General features: G+C 42.0%; 1 protein-coding gene across 1 annotated transcript in view; it reads right to left on the bottom strand.

Annotated features, from left to right (window-relative positions):
• Positions 1-2,985: 2,985 nt before the first annotated feature.
• Positions 2,986-26,313, bottom strand: part of syt14a (synaptotagmin XIVa) — a 60,955-nt gene continuing 37,627 nt past the window's right edge. Inside the window, exons 4-9 of the mRNA XM_087832760.1 lie at positions 25,542-25,769; positions 13,184-13,455; positions 12,650-13,099; positions 9,919-10,108; positions 9,343-9,399; positions 2,986-4,306 (exon numbers count right to left, since the gene is read on the bottom strand). Coding sequence (XP_087688886.1) covers positions 3,993-4,306; positions 9,343-9,399; positions 9,919-10,108; positions 12,650-13,099; positions 13,184-13,455; positions 25,542-25,769 — 1,511 coding nt within the window. The 3' untranslated portion in view covers positions 2,986-3,992. The remainder of the gene's footprint in view (positions 4,307-9,342; positions 9,400-9,918; positions 10,109-12,649; positions 13,100-13,183; positions 13,456-25,541; positions 25,770-26,313) is intronic.

Raw genomic sequence — 26,313 nt, 5'->3', positions numbered from 1 at the left:
AGGGAACGTAAATAAGACCTGAGCTATAAGACGTGTGTTGCTTTCCCGCCACGTAAACAAACTGAATCATAAAGAGTAGCAATCCAGAACAGTATTGCTCACGGAGTCGGTTAATATTTGATTCACTAATAACTGGCTTGACACATTTTCTTCTCCCGGCTGCTGATACAAAAATAGATAAAACAGTTACTAATATAAAGCATATGTCAGACAATCAGGACTTGGCTTGTTTTCTTCTAATAACCAGTAATTAAAATCAGAAACGGTTACACCCAACAACAAATACAACAACTCTACCTACATCACAGCCCCCCCACGCCCCCTTTACTGTACCTTCTCCAGTCAACACACACACACGCACACACACACTTGGTAAACACTGCACAAAGCTACCTTTCACCACAACCACAGGCACAGTAAAGAGTATATATATATTTTTTGATCTGTATATGAAACGCAGAGATAAAGCGGCTGCAGCTAAAAAGCCCGTAGACAGTCTGCAGGGTTGTCGGTGCTCGCTGCCGTAATGAAATCGCCTCAAAAGTTTGAATTCCCTCCAGCGAGGCTGAGTGGTGCTGCACTGTGTGTGCTTTCTGTAAGTGTGGATGCAGGTCTGTGTGCTCTCAGGGTGTGTCTGTGTTTTGAACTCTTCAAGAAGTTGATGAACTGACTAAAAACCATAAGGCAAGGGCTTCTGTGTGGACACCCACAGCTCTCCTATAGCACCAGAGCAGGTTAGAAAAAGGTAACAAGTAGGTTTTAGTCTCACCTGTTAGCTGCGATTTAACGAGTCGTTTATATTCAAAAAGGTGTTGGAAATTTCTTTAAAGAATCGTGACATTACGTGTAACCTTCGAATGAAAAGTCATGTTCACAAATCCATCTAACTAACCTACATATAGCATATCCCAGTCAGTCAATGTGTCCTCCAACTGGTGTTTTCTATAAATATTCGACAATCTGAAACACTCATTTCGCCTCCACGATCACTATTGAATGTCATCTTGACACAAACCCTGGCAGTGATGTCAGGGCGTGTCTGACACATTTATTTATTCTACTTAAGCTTGAGTTTATAAAAAGCTATGCTTTAACTCAGTAGTGTTGGCAGAGAGGAATTCGTTAAAGTGTAATAATTCTCACTCAATCTACAGCCATGAAAAAGAAAGTATCAAATCTAAGGTTTTACTTATCAGGACAAAATAAATGTGGTCAGTAACAGAGGGGCGGACTAAAAACTGTTCATCTGACGAAGCACTTGAGCGATTTTAAGAGCAGCTAAGTCCTAGATTATTTTTAACATTTTTTCCTGATACATAAAAACCTTAGAATTGACTTTCTTTTTCTTATGACTGCCTTATAACGTCCAACCACCCTGAATGAAACTGCACTGGTTACAATGCAGCGTGATGAAAGAAACTTTGGTAAAGGACATTTAAAATTGAAAAAGTCCCTATATTCACTTTATAGTTGTCCCATTTATGGTTACCCTGGACGGAGCATGTGGCATGCATGATTAAAGCTGCAGTCGGAAAAAAGATGGACAAACAAAATAAGAAAATGAAAAGTCCTCTTCCTCTAGTGCTCATTCTCTGTTCTAAACATCCACTAAAATATAATTTCTGGTTTAAGACATGATCGTTACCAATCAGCTGGTCACATCTGATAAAAAGACCTGCCAGTGCAAAGTCTCCGGTCACAGTCGAGATCTTCTAAAGCCTGAAGACAGAGGGAAGGTGAACTGTAGCAGATGAAATGTCATTTTTTGGTCCAAAGAGAAAGAGAGTCAGTGCAGTTAGCACGACCAGTAATGGTAGCTCTGTGTATCCACACCTCCGACTCACACATCAGACATCTGGAGAAACTCAACTAACCAGCTGAGTAAATTCTGCTCAGATCCTTTTAGCAGTTCTTTTAACTAATGCTTACAATCATGCCACCCTAAATCCTGAAAAGGTCCATAGCTTTATGTCAGTACTGTGTAAAAGATGGACACCATAAAGGCGTTCATTGGTTTGGACTCAGTATTTTTGCTATACTAGGTTTTTGGACCCAGAATTAATGATATGTAGACAAAAGGGTGGAGTGAGAGATTTCTTGGTTGGTTTGTACCACACAGCTATTTTATGTGTTAGACAATTCTATTAAAGGTGCTCCAAACAGCATAAACACAGTGGAGAGATCCAGTTCAGTGACTCCAATTAGTAGAGAATGGGCTTAGCCGATGGACCATAAACAGACTATAAACATTTTAATGATTTTAATGCTTTGCATTGGGCATTTTAAAGTGGGAGTCTATGGGGACTGACTCACGTTTGGAACCAACCTCAAATGGTTTTTGCGCTTACACACTGGCGTCTCTTTTCTTCTTTTAGCTCTGGAAGTTCCTGTTTGCTGTTAGACCGGCCTTTTGCTTCTTTGTTTACAGGTCCTTATCCACGGCTCCTTATCTCTTCTAATTGCTTTATCTTTTTTGGTTTACCATTAATGCATTCTGACTGAGTTAAATGTTTTGCTGTTGCTGTTTGGATTGTCACTCTTTGTTATATACTAAACAAGCTAAGGCTTGCACTTCATTCCCAATGTAAGAACTAGGATTTTATGGAAGTTCCATGGTGACTAGTTTTACCTCCCCCATGAGTCCCTTTTTACTATCTATGACTGAATGGGTTCTCAGTCGACTAAGTTATGGTAATCTAAAGTGCTTGAACTGAAGGCAGCTGCACTTGCTTTAGGTTCCTGAAGAGGTTTTACTTTTCTGGGGGTGGCTGTAGCTCAAGTGGCAGAGCAGGTCAGCCACTAATCAGAAGGTCGGTGGTTTGATCCCTCCTGAATTATCCTTGGGCAAGATACTAACCATGTTTGCCTACTGGTGGTGGTCAGAGGGCTTGGTGGCGCCAGTGTCCGGCAGTCTCGCCTCTGTCAGTGCGCCCCAGGGCAGCTGTGGCTACAATGTAGCTGCCATCACCAGTGTGTGAATGTGTGAATGACTGAATGTAGTGTAAAGTGCTTTGGGGTCCTTAGGGACTGAGTAAAAGCGCTATACAAATGCAGGCCATTTACCATTTTCATTCAGAAGATTGTTTTCAGTCCTAAAGACTGATTCAGAGTGCTGTCTAGTGCGCCACCTAAGATCATGAGTTATGCTTACGTGAGGCGTGAATCCAAAATCTGAACATTTGTATTTTACAGTGTCTCTTCTTCTTTAGGTGCAAATAACCCTTTCAGGTGAGAGGTGACGATGTCTTCAAAATCCTAAAAGGAGTCCAGCTGCCTTTGACTGAAGCACTTCAGATTGCTTGTAGTATTTTAAAGAACAGGAACTTTCTGGTGGGTCTTGCAGTTAAAAAGCTTTTTTCCTTTTTAATTTTTTACAGTCCCTATTTTACACCATTGTAGAACTGCCATTTTAAAATCTGCCAAACTTCTTGTGCTTTTGAAGTCGATGGGGATGACACAATGTCCAGCCTTGTTTGACATTTCCAGGTAAGAAGTTGTCTCTAGCTAAATTTTGAGGCAAGGATCTGCTAAGAGGTGGTCTGGAAAACATTTGTTAAAAAAATATAATTACAAAAATTAAAACTCCTACTTGTATTTATGCGGCTGGAGGTGTGGGTACACATGGCTACCAGGTGTAATTTGCTCAATGATCTTTAGCCCCAGCTAAACCGGCTCAGCAGACGAAAAGATGATCTACAAAAACTTAAAGGTCATTACACGGCAGTATATGGAAAATAGCACGTCTCATCATAAAACTAATTCATGACTGTTTAGTCAAACAGAGCCATGAAATCGCTTATGCCACGCCGAGCTGAGAAACTGAGTGCAGATGCGTGTGGTTGTGTTCCCGTCTCTTCATCACCACTGACGCTGGTTCATTGGACGGCATCGCACTCCCGCTTCCCAGTTGAACATTTCCATTTCCTGCCCATCTGGGACAACGAACACGGCGGCGCCGTGTAGCTATGCCCGCGCGGTATCTTGCTGTGCCATTAAGATTCCAGCAAGCTGTGCCAGCGGCAAACCTGCTGTCCTTTAGACTCTTTCATCTGAGTCCAGTGGGTGAGCTCCTCCTCTCCAGAGCTGTTGAGGCCCAGCGAAATCCAACCAATCATCTCCTTGCGCTTCATGCTGCGCTTGTTGTAGACGGATAGGATGAGCGTGACGTCCGATAGCTGGAAAAGGGCTACCTGGAAGACAAACGTCTCTTTGTAGGTTGGGTTGGGCTGACCTCGACAGATGGAGGTCTTACACTTGGACATCTCATGGCCCATGGAGTTAAGTAAGGTCAGCTTAACATATGTATCTAGAGAGGAAGCAGGTGGAGGAGAGAGTTACAAGGGAAATGATACATCTTTATATATTTTGAGATTCTACAATAACTTTGTAGTAGTAAAAAAAAGGAAAGAAAATAATTCAAGCACCAGACTTAAATAATAAACCCTTTGTGCAAAATCCTTATGTTTCTTCACCTTTCCTCTTAGCAATCAGCCATGACGACCTGCTGCAGCTGCTTCCTCTGCAGCAAAGAATGACACATTTTCCCCACAAAGCATTCACTTCTGTAATAATGTCACAGCGGATGATATATAAGAGCATGACCACATAGGATGCGTTTTTTCTCCTGATCAAACACAAAGCACAGCTGTGAGCGCAGGGAGCGTTACTTCAGTCTTGTTGCTATGCGACTACTGATGTCTAATCTGAAATGGGGGATAATGCCGAAGATGAAAACTGACTGGAGAAAGTTAGTCATACGTTTGCTTGTGTTTGAAAGGATTAGGAGCTCCTGAAATGAACCATGTAGCCAAAATTAATTAATTCTGGTTACGTGGTTCATCACAAATTACCATGAAGAGCTGCTATTATTTGACATAATGACTTATGCTAAAACTTTAGAGCCCGAGGCAGTCCCAAGACGTGCTTTGTCCAAAATGTGACTCACATATTGTGCAGGATATACGGGTCTGCTGACACTAAATGAGAATCTGGGTGAGGGGTGTCAGAAACATAAGGGAAATACAAGACATTCGAAAAAGTCTTGAATAAAATCTGTGGAGGAACTGCGTAACAGGAAAAATAAGAAGGTTAAGTTGTTGCACTGAGTGTTTTTCATGATTTATGAATTGAACGCCACTGCTCATGGAAACTCCATTTGTTTCATGCATGTCTACAAATGTGATTACTGCTTCCATTTAAACCATTTCTTGCCAGCATTAAAGTGTTAATATGACCAATACCTGTATCATGTTCAGAAGGAAATAAAGAAATATGTAGATTTTATTTAGATTTTTTTGGGTGCCATGCATTTGCCCTTATGACTTTGGCAATAGACACTTACTGTAACCCAGATTCTCACTGGATTTATTTTTCTTTCACTTTCACATGCAAAGAGGTCTTCTTCAGTTTTCCCGTTAAGGTCTATTTCTCTCAAGCAGACTCTTTTCTGTGTATGGGCACACGCGTTGTTCTTCCATCATGCCACAAACTTGTTCAGAAAAGCTTGAACTGAAGTTTTTGTTAATTATTTATCTGTAGAAAATTATTTTAAAAATGTGTTTAGTATTGTTTTTCCATAAATTCCCAGTGTGTCCAGGGCAGACCCAGAATGGTGAAACACTTCACTGGGAGGTATTCTATTCAAATGCCAGAAGTACCTCAGCTGGGTGTCTCAGTCTGTAGGAGTTGTGGTTCCACTTTGAGCTCCTTCTGAATGGCTGAGCTACTCCCCTGGAGAGCCCAAACACTCATGGGAGGAACTTCAATTCACTGCTTTTTTCTGCAAACGTATTCTTTCGGGCACTGCCCACAGCGTTTGGCTGTGAAGGTAGGAGGGACTGGTACAACTCCAAACTCAAAAAAGTTGTGTCACTGTGTAAAATACAAATACATTCAGAATTTGCTTTTCTTATAATCCCATATTTCATCCACAATACAACAGAGAAAAACAGGTCATATGTTTAAATTAAAACATTTTACTTTTTGACTCATTTTGAATGGTTTTGGCAGCAACATGTCTCGTGATATTACAAAGAAACAGCTGGAAGATCATTTTGCAAATAAGTTCATTTGCAACAGTCAGTAGCATAAAAAGAGCATCTTAGAGAAGCAGAGTTTCTCAGAGGTAAATACAGGCAGAGGTTCACCAGACAGCAAAAAAAAACTGTGGAAGAATTTCAGAATACGCAAAATTCAAAACTGTCAACATGGTATAATCTATAGCACCAAATATCTAATGAAAGAATCTGCAGAAACCTTTGTGTGCGAGGGACACGACCAAAAATCAGTATTGGATGCCCTTGAAAAAGGCATGATTGCTTAATGGAAATCAGTGCATGGGCTTAGGAACACTTCCACAAATCACTGTCTGTGAACACAGTTCACTGTGCCATCCACAAATGCAGGTTAAGGCTCTGGACGCTGCAGCCTTCAGACTACAGGGAAGAAGGAACATCCAGATTGTTATCAGCGCTGTTCAAAAGCTGCATGCTTGACGCTATGGGGTGTATTAGTCCCTACGGACTTGGCTGCCTACAAATCTGCTCGCATCTTTTTAAAGAGAGGTCTGCATCCATAACAACAGATCGGACATGGATGGGACGACCTTCCTCTCGCAGAAGCCCAGCATTGGTGTCATGAGTTCCCACATGTTTACAGACTGGTGTTAAAATAACACAGTAGTAAACTTGATCTTGTCCCAACTTTTTTAGTGCGTGTTGCTGCCATCAAGTATAAAATGTGCCAATATTTTCCTTAAAATAGTGAATTCTCTCCAAGTTTTGTTGTGAATAAAATAAGAGTTTATGAGACTTTATTTTACACAGCTTCATTGAAATTTCGCTTGTAAATCGGCCGCTTCACCTTCACACTCGGCTCGCTCTTCACCAGAGTGGCACATCGTCTGCATTGATGCATCAATCCCGCTAGCCTCCTGTTCCACTCCTCCCCAGCTCCTTATCAAGACCCAGAGGCAATCGAACGCGTCCACTTGAGGCGCAACTTGTTATCAAGACCCCGACGTACTTGAACTCCTCCAAGTGGGGCAGCAATTCATCTCCAACCTGGAGTGGGCAATCCACCCTTGTCTGGCTGAGAACTGTGGCCTTAAATTTGGAGGCGCCAGCTCTCATTGCTCAAGGAAGCTTGCACAACCAAAACCCTACAGCCCTCTGCCCCTTAGCTGCACTAGAAACTCTTTAAATAATCTATTTTTTAATAATCTGATGAATAAAAATGATAATTTCATTTGTTAGTATTTATTTTAATAGTTGCGTTATGCAACTAATGCAAGCATGTTGCCAGGTTTTCATGCATATAGGGGCTTTTAATGTGAAACAGAACAGAAAAAGCACTTGCTACTAGTATGACTGATGGTGCATGATTCTAATATGTTATATGAAGCTTTCAGATGAGATATGAAAAAACATATTTAGCTCAAGACCCTAGCAATCAAAGACAGAACATAATATATCGAGTCAGGATTAAAGTATTTGAGAATTCTGAGCTTAGAAGCACGACTTGTACTGCTGATACTCGCGGTTTGCGACATTTTCCACCTTTTATTACCCTGCTGATCACATTCCAAAAAACAAAATCCCGATAAAGCTCATTCATTTAGCCCAGAAGAGGAAAAAGCAAAAAGGAAAAACACTGCCATTATCAAGTGATTTCAGCATTCACGCTTTCCTTATTCACTCCTCATTTCAATGCAGAAATCACGGCACAAACTGAAGCCATAAATCCAGCGGAAAGTAAGCGAGGCAAGACTGGCAATCACAATGGATCTTTGAGAGTGTTTCGCCCCTCGTCTACAACCATACTCTGTAATAATGCTGTGTATTATGTTCCAGTCTAAGAGGGGTATAAGGAATGAATTGCTGAGGGTTTCATGCTGTCGAGTGCCAGCTGCCTTCCAACGCCTAGCTCACCGCCTTCAATCACACATTCAGTTGCTCTCTTTGACATAAAAGCAGAGTGAAAAAAATAGCCTTGATTTCTTTTTTGACTGCTGCTGAATGGGCTCTGTAGAGCTGTGGATGTCTTAAGTGGTCAGTAGCGGTGATGCATGGCTCTTTGGCATTGTTGCTGAATGAGAGGGGCTGCGGCTGATGATTAACTTGACTCGTCGGCTCGGTACTGTTTTGAAATGGCAGAAAAGAAGCTTTGAAATTGCTCCGCATCTTTCACCGTGCTCTTTCCACTTTGTGAGGACGCACAAAGTCAATCAAGGCCTTCGTGAGGATTTTGCACAAAGGTTTTTTTCAGTGTTGCCAGATGCGACTATTTTCCAAGTACAATTTGAAGACTATGAAGTATGTGGATATGCTATTCAGGAATGTACAAACAATATCAAAATCTGACAGCTAGTTATTAGTTAGAGACATTCACGAATACATGGAACATGGCAATTAATGGGAGGACAGTACAGTGTGGATTTTAGATGAATATTTATGCAACTCAGAAGTCCTGTTTATGTTTCATATGCTGGAAGCAAAGCCGAAAAATGTAAAATGTGCAAAGCGTACTGTTCGAATTAGGCCAGCACTCAATGACAGCATCTCCTTCTTGCTGGCTATCAGACACCAAGAAAACTAGACTGACATAGCATGAAAAAGGCTGAGTGAAAACACGAAGGACTTCCAGGCAACACAAGAAACGGGCAAAGGAGGCCAGGAGGGGGGATCTCAGATGCATGCGTGATGTGATACGCATGCAGAAATACAGCAAGAAGACTTACAGCACAACAGCCGAGCATCTTCATGGATGAGAGTTAAATGCAATAAGAGTCCTATGGTCCAAAGTTTACATGAATTTAAAGAAAGTCATATTTCAGGTTTTATGGGAAAAGCTTATCTTATCAAAACTGCTTCCAAGAGAATTTAGTTACATTTTTTTCAACTTATTTGGGATGGGTGCAAAGAGCTTGGGCTCCCAATATTGCATAAACAGTTGCTGTTATATGTAATTTACATTTTTATAGCAACAATTGTTTCATACTGTAAAACAAAGTTAATCACAATTATCATGTGATGCAGTAAGAGTAAGCACTTTGGCAACGGTGGGAGCGAAGAACTCCCTTTTAAGAGGAAGACATGAGGAAAACCAAGCTCAGGAAGCGGCAGCCATCTGATGCAACTGACTGAGGCGACATTGAGTCAGCCTAACATACTACAGCATCAAATTAGATATATATTAATGATAGAAGCCAGTTAAATTAGTGTGTCTCCAATCAACAGTCATTCCATTTACTTACATCTATTTGCATCCATGAAGATGTATTTTTTAAAAAAAGGATGTGAAATTAACACTGATGGCACTTCACAGGGAAAAACAGAAACTCACCTCTGATAATATAAACCTGTCCACCTATCAAGTGTTTTAGACAACAGAACAGTCCATCTGACAACAAGGGTTGGACAGCAGTAAGAAAAACAGCGGACCAAGATGTCAAAAAGGTAGTAGGGTGAGAGAGTTTCAGGTGCAGACATAACAGAAGGTGCAAGGAAAGAGAAACAGGGTCAGAAGGCCAACGACAACAACATTTGCACAAAGTTCAACAAGAGGCAGTTTTTGTTTGAACTTGCTGCTCAGATCCCTGGAAGCTGACTGAGGAGGCTGACCGGGAAATGAGGGAAACCAGAGATCAAACCAGAGGAAAACTGGAAAGCAGGTGGTGGCCGAGATAGAGTACACTATCTCTGGTTCGGAGAAGTTATACGCTGTGCATAGTCCCTCTCTGACTGAACGTAAGGAAGCACGTAGTATGTAAAATATATAGACTTTGACTACAGATGTTTACAGGAGATAAACTTCTATGCACAGGCTCAACTTGTCCTCTTCCGCTGTAGCATTTGAAACATTAAAAGTGTTTTCCTGCTCTTTCTCTAACTGGACAACAAAACGTTTTAAGGTACTTACTGGGTGGTTTGTTAGCAGCCAGGTTTTTGAAGTGGATGCCTTTGATGACTTCCACAGAGAGACGTCCTGTTGTGGCGTTGTAAACCAGGCCCACGAGGATCTCCGGTGTGGAAGCCTGACTGACTGACTGGAATGACGAGGCGCTTTCACTGCATGTCATATCTGAGAGGCTGACCTGGGATTCGCCACCCTGAAAGAGTTGGCAAACTTTCAGAACATTCTTAATATCAGTTTTTAATTGTTAAGGATTTTCCAAAACACAAATGAATTACAATTCAAACAGCAGTTCGCTACACCCTCCCTTTACTGCTCTGTCCCAGCAGGACGTCAGACTCCTTACTTGGTCGTTGTACTGAATTTTTCGCATTCATCGATCACGTCGAGTAATCACTCTCAGACAGACCGGTGAGGTACGCACATAACTGCCATCTACTTTATAAACACAGACAGATTGCTAGCATGTTTCAATCAATCTCAGTCTGTCTGTGCCAATGAGCGCAACTCATCTATAATCCAACACAGTTGTATTCTGGTTATATTCCTGAATAAAGGCAAAGCTGCTGAATACCTCAATGCCTATTTGATTTTGAAAATCACTGTCATGCAGTTACAATGTATCCAGTTTTCCGGTTTCAAAGCTACGAGGTTCTGGCTTTGACTTCTTTTAATACACTACACACATGATGTATTTACTATCACAGAGGGTTTGTTTAGGCAAAATAGTGTCGTATAGTACACACTAAATAATGCTAGCCACTAGGGATGCACCGATACCACTTTTTTGGAAACGAGTACGAGTACTTGCATTTCAGTACTCTCCGATACCGATACAGAGTACTTAATAAAAACATGATTTAAATTTACAGGTAACAGCTTTAGTCCTATAATTTAACAAAAACAAAACAAAACACTGGAATTAAGAACATGTATGCAACATATTACAGAATAAATAATTATAAAAAAACAAAATTAAATTTTAAATTTGTTCGTCTGTTTCTCTGTTTAGAAGTCTCACTAGCACAGTCACAGCTGGGATGACATCAGAGGCTAGTGCGTCGTAGCTGCTCACTTTTTTAGTTAGTTCCTCAAAGGGGGCGAGGATGGCAACAGTCGTCTCCATAAGAGCCCATTGGTGAGCGGTGAGATAGTCAGGGAGTTCGTGCTCGGACACGCCCAGCACTCGCTTTTGCTCAATGAGGGACTCGAGCATGTAATACGTGCTGTTCCAGCGCGTCTGTACATCCTGCTGCAGTCTCTTTATTGGCTGGTTGAGCTGTCCCTGAATGTCCTCGAGGCGGGAGTAGGCTAAGGCGGGATGTTTAAAATGCCCAACTATTTTCCGTCCCACTGCTATAGCATCAGCTATGCTCCTCTGTGCTAATAAGCGTGGGTAAATAAGCGTGGGTAAATAAGCGTGGGTAAACTCTTTGTACTTGTTGTCGTGTTGGGACTTTGGTGCTTTAACTTGTGTTAAATGCGCTACCTTTAGAGCCTCCTCTGGACAATTTCGCTGAGCACAATTTGCAGTCCGCCTTTGTTTTCGCGTCTTCCTTCACTTTGAAATAGTTCCACACGGCTGACTTGTCTCGCCTGCCCTTCTCTCAGCTCTGAGCTGCAGCCGGGGCCTGGGGGCGGGCACTCGGGGCCTGGGGGCGGGCACTCGGGGCCTGGGGGCGGGCACTCGGGGCCTGTGATTAACCCCTTACATGCCGCTCAAACATAGACAGGTCTCAGACCGTGGTATCGGCCCCCGGTATCGGGGGACTTTTAACGAGTACGAGTACTTTAGAAAATGTGGTATCGAGGCCGATACCCGATACCAGTATCGGTATCGGTGCATCCCTGCTAGCCACTATAACTTGGATATAAAATATGGTGGTAGCCAGAGTGGGATTAATGATCTGTTGCTGAAATCACACTCAGTGGATAACGGCTTAACCAGGATAATCCTACTTTTGAACACTAATAATAGCAACATTTACAAAATAAACTTTGCATTTGATTCATTATTACCTCAAACTGTCGACTGAGCTCATAAAGTCATCAGAGAGTGAGGAAGCTGGACTAGGCCAGAAGCTGGCCGTGGAGAAGAACCGTGAGGAAAATAAACCAGATTCAGGGAAGATTTTAATATGATATCTCCAAACAGATAGCTAACCCGCTAAAAAAAGGAGCCTGTATTACGCTGGGCAAGCTAACATTTGAAGGTTACGTAATGCACATCTTTCTTTATACTTAAGGACTTGTGTTTTTGGATAGGCTAAAAATACTCTTTACATTTTTAGTTATCTTATGTTCAGTGAATTAAGCACTGAATGTTGCTGTATTGGGTTAATTCAACACCTGGATATCTACATAGATAAAAATATTGTTACTAAAGGGAAAGAAAACTAATATCTGACAGATTCGAAGCAAGATAAATAGGTGCCTTTTAAGGCTGCCTTTCTTCTTTGTAGCCTTTGAAAGTGAGCAAAAGGAAAAAAATAAGTAAACTGATTATTGTTTATTCCCTAAGATGAAATGGAGCCAGTGTCGCACTACCATCTACTCCTGAGAAGCATTAAAAGCCAACAAGCAAACAAAACAGGCAGTTCAGTAAGAATGATCTGCAAAATGTGATCTCACTCTGAAAATGTTATCCAGCTAGATGAAAGATCAATCAACAAAGAGAAGTAATTAGCGAGGTGATGAGTGGCAGCTTGAAAGCCAACACCTGCGTTGATCATCTTACCGGGAGTGCACAGCATGGGTCTAATGTGACCGGCACCGACATTTTGCCCTGAAGGTTGAGCTTGGTGAGGTAGAACACCTTTTCCCCGAGCACCTTCTCCTTCTTCATTCGTCGCATGCTGTAAAGGCGAAATCTGATAGCATAATTGCTGATCATCTCTGACTCCACGTGGCTGAAGCGGAAGGTCTCCGTGAAGATGGGGCACGGGCCTCTCTGGATCCCCGTCTTCGCCCGCTGTTTCTTGGTGGGCAGAAGCACCAAATGAACCTGCCAGGAGATGTTACCGGTGCGCTTGTAGCTGGGAAGGTCGGTGACTGCCATGATGGTTACAGACAGCTGCTGCTCCTCTGAGTCGTAGTCAAACACGATGTCCAGGGTCCCGTATTTTGCAACAGGATCTGGTTCGTAACCTTTCGGTAGCTGGGCTGCTGATCCACGGGCTGACATATCCTACGGAAACCAATGAAATGTTCAGTGTTCAAAATAACACCTCAATCTAAAGTATCACTCTGATATTGCTTGACTGGTATTTACCTCTGGGCTGAGGACAGCTGTGCTGTCACTGGGCACGTCCTCCTCATAGCCCTTGTTGAGGTAACTCTCAGTCTCAGGGCCGTCACTGCCCTCACTGGGACACTTGCCGAAAGAGAGGTGGGGGCTACCGCTGGTGTGGGACAGATCACACTTGGCATCACCCAGATCTGACAGGGTGCAGGACATCCTCGGAGAGCCATTCTCATCCTGATAGGGCGGTGGCTGAAGCTCATCCAGTGGCGGCGTCCGTCTCATCCTCTGGATGCAGTTGACTGGTTGGGAGGATATAAATGGATAAAATAACAAAATACAGACGCATCATAACACATCATTTAATAGGAACCATTAAAGAAAGTAATTTGGTTGCATACATTTACAGCTTCATCAGTGCTTCATCATCATCAACAAACATCATAGCATCAAAAGACCAAAAAGGTCTTAATGCCTTCCAACGTACCCAGCTTGTCAATCCAATTAAAAGCACTACATCCATAAAACAGGGTAAACACATATCTATTCTTTCTTTCTTTTTTAAGCAAAAACTCAACAGTTTGAATGGTTTTCAAACTGGAGGAAAATCGTGTGTTTCTTAAAGACTATTTTCAGCCTCTGATTTGGCGAATGTGAGCATTACAGCAGAGTAAATAAATAAATGGAGCTCTGTGGCACCGAAAACAAAGAGACACTGTGCAAAGCTACAGAAACACAGGCAATTATTTTCAATTTTGAAGGTTTTGATCTTTCTATTTATTTATTTATTTGTAAACAATGAGAGAAATGTAAAACTTTAACAGAGTTTAAGTAACTTCAAGGACAATCCTAAAGTATTTACATTTTTACAACAGGTTGGGTATGTAGCCCATTTAGTACATATGTGGAACACCAACTACAGCATGTATTCAAAATCAACCCTACAGACTTAAAAAGACACAGATCTTGGCATTGCACCATGGATTATGTTTGCAAAGTTTCATCTGAAGAAACCACAAGACCTCTTGAGAAATGCCCTTCGGACAGATGAGACCAAAGTGGAGGTGATTGGCCACACTGTACAGCATCACATTTGGAGAAAATTAGCCACCAACTGTCAGCACGAAGGTGGAGGCGTGATGATTTGGGCTTGTCTTGCAGCCCTGGGAGCTGCGCACTGCCCACAGTTGACCATGAAACAAAGTATTCTAGAGTCAAATGTGAGGTCGTCTGTCTGACAGCTAAAGCTTGGCCCAAACTGGGTCATTCGACAGCACGAGGACCCCAGAATCCCAGGCACAGCAGCAAATCACCTCGATGTGTTTCTTTTTAAGAATGGCTGAAAAAGAAAGAAATCCAGGTGTTGCAGTGGCTCAGTCACAGTCCAGACCTCAGCTCAATTAAAACGCTGTGGAAGGAAAGCAAACGACAACGAACTGAAGAAGAGTGGGCTAAACCTTCTCCACAGTGTTGTGAGAGAAAACAACTACTTCAGTTAAAGGTGGGACCACAAACTACAGAGCAGAGATGGGCAGTAACGTGTTACTTCCGATTACTTTTTTCAAGTAACGAGTAAAGTAAGAGATTAGTATTGCATAAACGGTAATTAGATTACCGTTACTTTCCAGTAGGAACGCTGCGTTACTGCGTTACTAAAACCGTGATTTTTTTTTTGCGAGAATGTCTCATGACAGTGACGTAAGCGAGTGCGACGTTCGTGACAACAGCTGTGTGCAGATCAACAATGGCTCATATATCGAGTGCAGAGAGAGTATGAGCGTGCAGCGTTTAAAGCGTGGAAGTACTGACCTTACTTTGAGTTTGATTCCATAAAAAGTGACAAAAACATTAGTGTCTGTTGTGCGTGGGAAGAAAACTTCTTTTTACAGCGAAAAAACCCCTAAACAAGCTCCGAGTAGCTACGACGTAATGGGAAACTCACAGAGAAACTCGCGGATTCTTCCACTGACCGCTGCGGCACACCTGCACCAGGGTAAACCTCCGCCTACCCCACTCCTGCTTTACAGGTGAAAATAGAGCAACAGGACCGCTAGTCTTTGATGTTATTTATTTTCTGCTGTGTTTTACTTGCATCTATTTGAAAGACTGAGTGTAAACACACAAAAAAAATTATTTTATGTGCTGGAATGTGCAGAAAATAGGTTTAAATATTAAACAAATTTCTTCCAGTCAGAGAATGTTGCATATAATTAAATGTTTGCTTGATGCATAAAGTTAAAAGATTAAAACGAATAAAACAAGTTTTAAAAAGAGACTTTTCCATTTGATTACATTTTGTATGATGATTATGCAGAAAAAGTAGAATTGGGCTGAAAGATCTATCGCTTTATCACCTATTCAGGTTGTAAATCGTGTTTTTAAAAAGTAACTAAGTAATTAATTACTTTTGAAAATAAGTAATCAGTAAAGTAACTGGATTACTTTTTTGGGGAAGTAATCAGTAATTAGTTACTGATTACTTTTTTCAAGTAACTTGACCAACAGTGCTACTGAGTCACGGGGTGTACTTAGTTTTATTTGCATAGCAATTAATGCTATGCAAATGTAATTTGTACATCTTATTAAAGATTAACAGATAATAAATTAATTGTAACAATACCAGGTGAGTCTTAATGTTTAATCTTCAATCCTAACTCTATCTGTATTATCTCGATCTGTAAATTTGTCATTATTATGATTTTGTTTGAAATTTTTCAGACTTCTTTGTCAGCCTCACAAACAGGTCTGATGCAGCTGCCCTCGTGAGTATAATACGCTCTGCGAGAGGAATCTTTTGAATGCACAGTCTAAATAAAACATCAGATACACACCATTAAAAGGACTGAACTGAATACTTCTTAATCTGCCACACATTTTATGCCTCTCACCTTTCTAAATGATTCAGTTGCCTGGAAGGCACAGAGTGAGGCTGTGCTGAACATTTCTGTGGCACTTACAAAGAACCCTGAATAGTGTTGTCAGCTGCATTCTCAAACCTGACTCCTTTGTCCAATTTGGATTCACAATAACTGAGCAGCCGATGCTAATACTCCCAGAGGGACGCTGGTGAGGAATGAATGCTTTAAACCCAGCCTGTTGCAGAAAAAAATAAGGGGGCAGAGAGAGAGAAAAGAAAACAAAAGATGAAGAAGAACATAAGTTGAAAAGAACGATCTCTTCTTTCCTCTAACTTTTGGAAAAAGCCAACACTGTCATGACGTAATCCACTCCAACACAATGTTCCAGCTTTCTCCCAAGTTCCTGAAACTTTCACTCTTAATAATGTCAGTGAGACACCAGCTCAAAGTGGCACATATCAGTGGCAGGATAGAGGCAAAGGAGTCTTAACTAAGTGTCATGGAGGGCTTGATAAAAGGAGCAAATCCATTTTGAGCAGCTCTTTCCTGCTGAGCTGGAGGCGGTTGATTTGATAGAAGCTGCCGTGTAAAAGCACTACTCTTTTCTCCAGCCCGCTAATTGGGACGGTTACCATTCCTCCCCTCGTCTCACCCACCCTTTCATCCCTTCTCTGCTGGCGTTCGCCTTGTTTTGCCTTCTTGTACCTCTTCAAGTGGGAAAACAGTTTGTGAATCTCGCCTGTGAGAAGCAGGTAAAAATATCTTAGCTGAAAAATGAGAGATGCTGCACTCGATTGTCCTTTTCCCAACTGTAAGCAGGAGGAAACACACCTGACCTCCTGCTAACTTTCTAAAAGTTTTCAAAGGAGTTAAGCAAAATTATCAGCGTCGGATTATGTAGGAGGCTAAGTGTAAAGAAAACAGAAGTGCCATCACCCCAATTTAAACAAAGCAGGTGAAAGAAGCAGATAGATTTGCTATATTACCAATAAATACATAAAACTGATATTTATTCTCCCTGTGAGAAACCAGTTGTGTCAGTGTTAAAGCCACTTTCTGCATGGTGTAAATGCAAACAAGCTACTACTTTATCGTTAGTTTTTTCCCAGAAACACACTGAGAAGAGCTGCACCACATTCCAGCACTGACCTCACCAGCTTGAGACAATGCTTTCAGTTCCAGACGTGCCCCAGAAGTGACCGTCTGCTCCGTATCTCTTAAAATAGTGGATAATCTACTCATTCATTCATTTATTTATTTAACTGGAAGCTGTTTAAAGCTGCTCAGGGCAGATGAGGAGGCAGGAAGTCAGAGACATCAGGAACCGAATGGAAAATTCAGTCAAATTTCAAAATAAAAGACCTCCTCCAGACTAAAGTCTCCGATTCTAAAACACTCGACGGAAGGACAAAACAAAACTGGGTCAGAGACAAGGACACCCAGTATGAGTGCATGACTCGAGTTACATTAAAAAAAAATTCCTCATATGGAAAAAATATAGTATTTTGTTTTGCACGTGTTGGCTGAGAATGAGTGGAGAGCACGTTTTCTGTAATAAAATGGTTCTAATGACTTGCATCCTGTAACAATGGGTCAGGTTTGCGTTTTAACAGTTGCACACCCTATTGTACACCTTTTTACCCCCAACTTTGGGCTCTGTGGAACAGTGGACTGAACCCAGCTGCAATGTATTCCAGTTCTTGTGTGAAAACTATATTTGAAAAAAATAATTAATTTATTCATTAAAGAATCTCTGAAACACAGCCGGGATCTATTTTTCTGGCTTAGCATGGTGGTAGAAACTAAATCTTAATCCTGAAAACAATGTACAGGATTGGAACTACTTGCTGGAACTACATTTCACTCAAGAAATAATCCCTTAAAAATTGTGCAGAGCATAGACTATGACCTCCTCCCAGTTTCAATCCCCATTTATTCTCTGTCAATATTCTTTGTAAAACATGTGCTCAGAGGTGTGGATACTAAAAACAGCTTTCTTTTGCTTCTGTGTTGCAGCGTATGAATAAATCTATCGTGATCTCACTCACACCTCACCGATTTTCATGTGAGAAAAGTGCTAAATGTGCAGGTTTGAGTGGCTGAGAAACATTCTCTCACTTTTATTAGTTAACGCTTCAGAAAACGGCCTTTGCTCTTATTGAGCTGGTTGGGTAAAATGTGGCCGACTTCCAACATGGCACCAGTCATCGCTGCACCCCCATTCGCAATACAAGTGAATTTTGTTCTATGTGAAAAACTAATTTGCTTCTTTCCAAGGTTTATGTTGGATTAGTGAAACCACTTTCATTCAAACTGAATCAAATCCTGAACTCTGGATTGATTAATTGAGCCTACTGGTCAGAGGTAGGCCAATCAGCTCTGAGTAAAGTGCATGAAATAAAGCCACAATCAATGAAACCTCATCCCCAACCTCTTGTAGCAGATGGCTGCTGTTTCTGAGCCTGGTTCTGCTGAAGGTTTCTTTCCTGTAAAAAGTGAGTTTTTCTTTCCCACTGTCGCCAAGTCATAGGGGGTTGTTTGATTTTTGAGTTTTCTCTGTGTCATTAGCAGAGATGGGCAGTAACGCGTTAGTTGTAACGCGTTACTGTAATCTCATTACTTTTTAAAGTAACGAGTAAAGTAAGGGATTACTATCGCAAAAACGGTAATTAGATTACCGTTACTTTCCCGTAGGAAAGCTGCGTTACTGCGTTACTAAAACCGTGATTTTTTTGCGAGAATGTCTCATGACAGTGACGTAAGCGAGTGCGACGTTCGTGACAACAGCTGTGTGCAGATCAACAATGGATCATATATCGAGTGCGGGAGAGAGTATGAGCGTGCAGCGTTTAAAGCGTGGAAGTACTGACCTTACTTTGAGTTTGATTCCATAAAGTGACAAAAACATTAGTGTCCGTTGTGCGTGGGAAGAAAACTTCTTTTTACAGCGAAAAAACCCCTAAACTTCCGAGCAAGCACCGAGTAGCTACGAAGTAACGGGAAACTCACAGAGAAACTCGCGGATTCTTCCACTGACCGCTGCACACCTGCACCAGGGTAAACCTCCGCCTACCCCACTCCTGCTTTACAGGTGAAAATAGAGCAACAGGACTGCTAGTCTTTGACTTTATTTATTTTCTGCTGTGTTTTACTTGCATCTATTTGAAAGAGTGAGTGTAAACACACAAAAATATTTTATTTTATGTGCAGGAATGTGCAGAAAATAGGTTTAAATGTTAAACTAATTTCTTCCAGTCAGAGAATGTTGCATATAATTAAATTTTTGCTTGATGCATAAAGTTAAAAGATTAAAACTAATAAAACAAGTTTTAAAAAGAGACTTTTCCATTTGATTACATTTTGTATGATGATTATGCAGAAAAAGTAGAATTGGGCTGAAAGATCTATCACTTTATCACCTATTCAGGTTGTAAATCGTGTTTTTAAAAAGTAACTAAGTAATTAATTACTTTTGAAAACAAGTAATCACTAAAGTAACGGGATTACTTTTTGGGGGAAGTAATCGGTAATTAGTTACTGATTACTTTTTTCAAGTAACTTGACCAACACTGGTCATTAGAGTGTTTTACCTTACAAAATAAAGTGTGATTTGGTGATATATAATTAAAATTGAACTGAAACCATAGCAACAGGTAAATTAACAGAAATGTGAGTGTCTACCATATTTCTCTTAAAAGAAAATAATAACAAAAGAAAAAAAGAAGAGTTTTTTTTTACATAACAGAACAGTTTACATTTCATCTTTAAATCTAATTATTATTTTTATAATAACTGTTTTTTTCACTAATTATGCCAAGAGCAAAGTGCAGGTGACAAGACAAAATAAAAATATGGATACAGTGACAACACAGTTTATTTATGGACCGATTTATAACCATATACAGCAAATGATTTGGAGGGCCCATTGACCATAAGCTGAAATCCTACTATCCACAGGAGTGAGGAAACCATCAAAAAGCACCGGCACATGCTGTGCAACACGGTTCTCAAAGTGGCCATTAGAGCAGGGGCTTACTTCAGAGGAGGGAAACCTGAGATAATTTTTCTTCTTTCTGCTTACTTCCTATTTTTGGAGTCTGAGTGAAGCCACCGGGGCACCCAAACTCTGATTCTGCAGCTCTGGCACAATCCTCCTCATGTTTTATACATATGTCCTGAGGATGAAGCTCTTCATGCTCAGACAAACACAACAGCGGTAGCTGTGGGTGTGGAGAGGAAGCTTTTATGGCTGTTTGCTTGAAAAAATAATGAAATGCTTGTCCTTTAGCGCTCGTGGAAAATCATGGAAACGACTCACCTATTTATCTAATGAAACTTTCCATATTGCAGAGAAAGCCTGAACCGATGTCAGCCATGGCATGAGCCCGCTGCTTTGTTATTGCTGATCCACGATGGCTTGGTGGGAGAGAAAACCACAGCCATCAAAGCCTTACCACAGGGAGGAAAATAATGATCCTCCAGTACTTTCAACTGAAGTGCAGCCACGGACGGACAGAGCTTTTACCTCCTCTTTGGTTATAGTCGAGCAATTATAAGTAAGCTGATTATGATCTGATGAACCAAAAACTTTACAGACGGCACACAAACAACTGCTTTGCCTTGAGTTTGTTTTCTTGGCAGCCGAGAAATACATCATCTGCCAGTTATCTGGATAATCCTTGAAACCTTTAAGGGTATTAGAATCATGAGGAAAAAAATCAAAACAAGACCTCGCGTAGCTAACATGTTGTCATAAATAAACCAAGTAAATTTCAAATTATTGCTGGCAGGCTCTTGTGACTCAAATCCCTGCTTCTCTCTCGCGCACAAAGAACACTCACTACGTGACGTTCCTGCAACAGGCAAGAAGTCAGCGATGGATTTGTGCAAGAAAACAAACATGACTTCAAACCAAAGTAAACAGCTCAGTCAATATATACTCACCAGCCACTTTATTAGGTACACATGTCGAACTGCTCGTTAATACAAATATCGGCCAATCACATGGCAGCTACTGTTTGCACTGATCTAGACGTGGTCACAGTGACATCATTAACTGAGCAAACTAAGCATCTGATTGATGGGGTGGGGGGTGAACGTGACATTGTTATTGGTGCCAGGTAGGCAGAAACAGCTGACTTACTGCTGATCCTATACAAGCACCTCTGACGTTCACAGACGATGTTCCTGAGAAGTGAAAAGCAGTGACCTCTGCATGAAAATGCCTGGTTGATGCCAGACATCGGAGAAGAACTGCTTTGGAGAAATGTTGCCTGACCTAATGAGTGTCACACTCAGATGCCAGGGTCAGAATTTGGCATAAACATGAACACATGGCTCCATCATGCCTTGTATCAACATTTCAGGTTGCTGGAGGTATAATCAGAATCAAAACACTCTCAATCCAGCAGGGGAAATTGTTTTTAATTATCGACACACAATTGAAAATTATAAATATGAAAGAAAATGTAAACGCTGCACCGGTCCGTTGTGGTGAAAAGAGAGCTGAGTGTAAAAGCGAAGCTCTTAATTTACCGGTCGATCTACGTCCCTACCCTCACCTATGGCCACGAGCTGTGGGTAGTGGCCGAAAGAACGAGATCGCGGATACAAGCGGCAGAAATGAGCTTCCTCTGAAGGGTGGCTGGCCTCTCCCTTAGAGATAGGGGGAGTTAAGCCATCCGGAAGGGGCTCAGAGTAGAGCCGCTGCTGCTCCACATCGAAAGGAGCCAGCTGAGGTGGTTCGGGCATCTGACAAGGATGCCTCCTGGGCGCCTCCTGGGTGAGGTGTTCCGGGCATGTCCCACCGGGAGGAGGCCCCGGGGCAGACCCAGGACACGCTGGAGAGATTATCTCTCTCGGCTGGCCTGGGAACGCCTTGGTGTTCCCCTGGATAAGCTGGAGGAGGTGGCTGGGGAGAGGGAGGTCTAGGCCTCTCTGCTTAGGCTGCTGCCCCCGCGACCCGGATAAAGCGGATGAAGATGGATGGATGTAAACTTTCTCTGCTAAAAAATAAGTAAAACAAAGACGCTAAAAGCTCCACACCCACAGCATGACTGACCTTGTGGGTCAGTTTATTGAGTCTGCTGCTACTTGCTGCCTCAGCACACCACAGTACAGATGATGGCACAGGCCACCACAGGCTCATAAAACACCGTGAGCATCATCGGGCAGATATTAAACAACCTCAGTCATCTCAGAAGTTGATATGTTTTTGGAGAGCACTTCTGTGTTTTTAATGAAGTTTATTTTTCTGTCATTGTGAACACCAAGACACTTGTAATCCTCCACTGTCTCCACCCAGACCCCATAAATGCAGGAGTCAGCAGTGTTCTCATCCACATACAGTTTTCCCAAGTTAAGCTGCAGATGCTTTTGCCTGCATCACATAACAAAGTTACCCACCACAGCCTGATACAGCCCACTGTGGCTGAGTTATCAGAAAACCTTTGAAGGTGTCAGGCCTCAATGCAGGAGTTAAAGTCCATGGTGTAAAAGGGGAAGATGAGGGAGAGGGGACAGTGCCCCGCAGGGATCCCGTGTCGCTTACTACACTTACTGTCCGACACACAGTGCTGCAGGCGCACATACTGTGGTCTGCCAGTCACTTAGTAAACTATCCAGGTCACCAGGGAGGCATCCACCTGCATCGCTGTCGATTTACCACCAGTAGAACTGACCTGAAAGCACTGGAGAAGTTCAAGAAACATGATTCCCACAGTGCACGCCAGCTTGTCCAGGTGGGCATAGACATGGCTGAGCAGGTAGAGCAGGGAGGAAAACTGGAGAGTGGCGGACATTGTCCTGACACTTTGGGCTCCTTTATGAGCACAGTGTAATCATTTTCTGATAACAGGTCACGTCACAAAGCTGAAACCATCTCAAACTTGCCTTCTTGAACATGACAGTGAGTTCACTGTACTCTAATGGCCTCCACAGTCACCAGACGTCAATCAAATAGAGCAGCACTTGGGTGTGATGGAACAGGAGATCGTGGATGTGAAGTCGACACATGTGCAGCAACTGTGTGATGCTATCGTGTCAATTTAACCTAAAATCTTAGAGGTTTTCAGCGCATCTTTGAATCTGAACTACGAAGAGTTAAGGCGCAGTATTAGCAAGGCGTATCTAATAATGTGGCCAGTGAGTACATGTAGTGCAGTATTTTCAAAGTAAGCAGATATATGCTGCTTTAAAGCATCACAGCTGCAAAGCAAATACTGCACTGACATTTACATTTGAGGCTAGGGCTGGGCTATATCATACCGTTCACGGTAATACCGGTGTAATTTTGGGCAACGATAGGAAAATGAAATATCGCGATAGAATATGGGTAAAACGCGCATGCGCACTGCCTATGTTTACATACGCACATGGCGGCGACGCAGAATGAGAAGAGCGAAAGCGGATCGTTAAATGAAACGGATGAACCATTACTGGTTTGTTAAAAAACTTCAGTGGTGTGGAACTGGTTTAGCTTTCGTCCGTCAGATACACAACAAAGCACTATTTTTGGTAGAGCATGCTAGCGGGCCGTCGTTATTACCGTGTTGTTTGGAAAATACGGCACACTTAAAATCAATCCTTTGATTTTTCTGAAAATCGACAGTGCCCTTTATAATCCCGTGTGCCTTATGTATGAATTCTGGTTGTGTTTACTGACCTCGAAACGATTTTATGTTCACGGCGCTCGAAAATCTGTCAGATGTTTCAGTACGACTTTGCTAAGCTACGAAGCCGCACTGCTTGATGGATTGTCGGAGTATTACGGCTCCGACAGTACGTATCACCTCGCGGAGTGATACGTACTGTGCGTCAACATAATATTACGGTATTGTGTGTGTATAACCTCTTTTTAAGTTTTGTGGATATTACACATGGTTATGCTGAGGATATGTCGACCGGTTTCCACTGGAAATGCCTTTTGGTTAAACTGTCAGCAAATTTGCACTGTTACATTTTTATGTAACTTTAATGCACATAAAAAAAACAGCTGCTTGTTTAAGTTGTGGAGTTGTAAAGTATTTTGTCTAGTGTCAATTATATCGTCAGTTGTATCGTTATCGCAAATTTTCAAATGTATATCGTGATAAATATTTTTGGTCATATCGCCCTGCCCTATTTGAGGCACCAGAAACAAAATTCAGATTTCGATGATTACCTTTGGGACAATATTCTCTAGTTGGCTCCTTCGTGTCTCTAAATGAAGGCAGATTAAATATAAATTCATTCTAAAGTTTTGCTAGTAAGAGTTACCTGAAAATCTTGGAGTATAATATTACTGAATAGCACTCATTTCCCCATGTGGGATCATTTTCTATAGTGACCTAAAAATTCAAAGCATCATCTGAAGATAACAGAGATCATCTAGTGGATATCAGGAGACGCTCTGCTTTTCTTCAACAACAACCTTGTGCAGTCCGTTGCCTCTCTGCTAATGGAGTCAGAAGCACGCCATGTACTACTTCTCCCCCAGCTACGCATTCAAACGCGGCTTTAAATAGACTGTGCCAGACACCCGGCACTTGAACCCACTGTCTTATATAACACAGAAAACTGGTTCAGACGTGATTCACCAATCAAGGACCCTGGCAAAGACTAGATTGTTTTTGTCTTTGAAAAATACTGTCAGACACAAAACATTCCTGTCTGGGTGTGACGAAAACAGGCAACAACAGCACTGCCGATATATTTCTGCAGGATGGAAAAACAATCAATCAATCGGAGACTTTTAGATGAATTTGACATTCCTTGTAACAGTTTTCTTCTTCATGCAACAGATACATTTGCTTATTTGCTTTCCCTAAAGGGCTAGTTTCACATTTAGCGGCATAGTGTAGGATGGTTCTTACAGGGTTAGATGACAGGCTGGATGTAGAGGTGAAAGAAGCACCTCAGGAAGCTACGAGCTTAAAAAACGTCCATTGTAAGTGTTGACATGCACTTTCTCTTAATTTTAGGCAGAGCAAGTCTTGTCATTTATGCCATGCTAAGCTATTTTTAAGCATAAAGTTGGGTGAACATTTACTGAGGAGAAAGTCAAGAGTGGCTTTTTCTATAGCGTTAAATCAACACGATATGCTTCTTGGCCAATAACGTGTCAGATGAATAACAAACTAATCCAAGGAGGTCAGTGCCAGCGCTCTTCTGTGACTGAACCCACCTCGACAAGGGTGAAGAACAATCGCAGCGATGGCGAGTCGGGCAGAAGGGAAACGTAGACGTGTTATAAAAAAAAGAAGGAAGAGTGCGAGGCTGCGGCTGTGCACAGACAGTTGACTGTTTCACAACCCTCCCACGGAGAGTGTGCTGAACGGCAGCCTCGCTTTGATCACCTCTCTAGATTAACTGACAGTGTGTATAAGTGTGTGTGTTACACATATGGTGTTTGTTGGTACGGAGCTGCAGAAGACTGAGCGTTTAACAAAAACTCCCTGAGGTGATATGAAGGAAATATCTGAACTTCTCACTGTGTCAAATCTGTGGATACACGGAAAACATGCGAGACGGTCAAATGTGGGAGGACCCACCATCATCAGCTGAGGCTTCACTGCTGTAGCCATCATAATCAGCAGTAAGCGGGCTGTACTTCTGCCGGCTCTCCCAGCTGAAACCTCCAGTGTGCTTGGCATTAGAGGACACTTTGGCTCCTCCTCTGAGGCCCTGGGAGCGGCTGACCGCTTCCTGATACTGACCCATCAGTTCATCCTCGCTGTCCGACGATGAAGCCTGCAAGTCAGCATCGGAGTAGACCTTATCTGTTTGGGGATAGAGGACAGTACGGTCAGTTCCATAATCATTTCCCTCCACACTGTCTTATATATCACAAAAACTGTTTCCGACATGATTCAACTCACACAGTGTGTATTAAATTAAAACAAAAACAATCATGGTGTGATGGAACTGAAGACTTTTAGCATTAATTCGAGGTATTTTTAGGAATTTGCTGGCTTTATGTTAGGAAGTTTTATACACAGTCACACATTTTGAGGGGCTTAAAAGTAACTTGACCACTGACTGACTGTTTTATGGCCATGTGAGGCCCGTTACCTCGTTATAGAAATAAAAATTATGCTGATAAAAGATCTGGAACTAGCTGTCTGCTGGAGCTCTCAATATGAGAGCCAAAGAGATGTCGATACAAGTGAGGGAGGCCGTTAATCATCCATCCATCCATTCGCTTCCGCTTATTCTTTTCAGGGTCGCGGGGGAGCTCCGCTAGAGCCTATCCCAGCTGTCATAGGGCAAGAGGCGGGGTACACCCTGGACAGGTCGCTAGTCTGTCACAGGGCCAACACACAG

This window comes from Neolamprologus brichardi, chromosome 19 (assembly GCF_056152115.1).
Source record: "Neolamprologus brichardi isolate AB-2024 chromosome 19, ASM5615211v1, whole genome shotgun sequence".
Lineage (NCBI taxonomy): Eukaryota > Metazoa > Chordata > Actinopteri > Cichliformes > Cichlidae > Neolamprologus > Neolamprologus brichardi.
The sequence above is the reverse complement of the archived record's forward strand: the minus strand, read 5'-3'. Positions and strand labels throughout refer to the sequence as shown.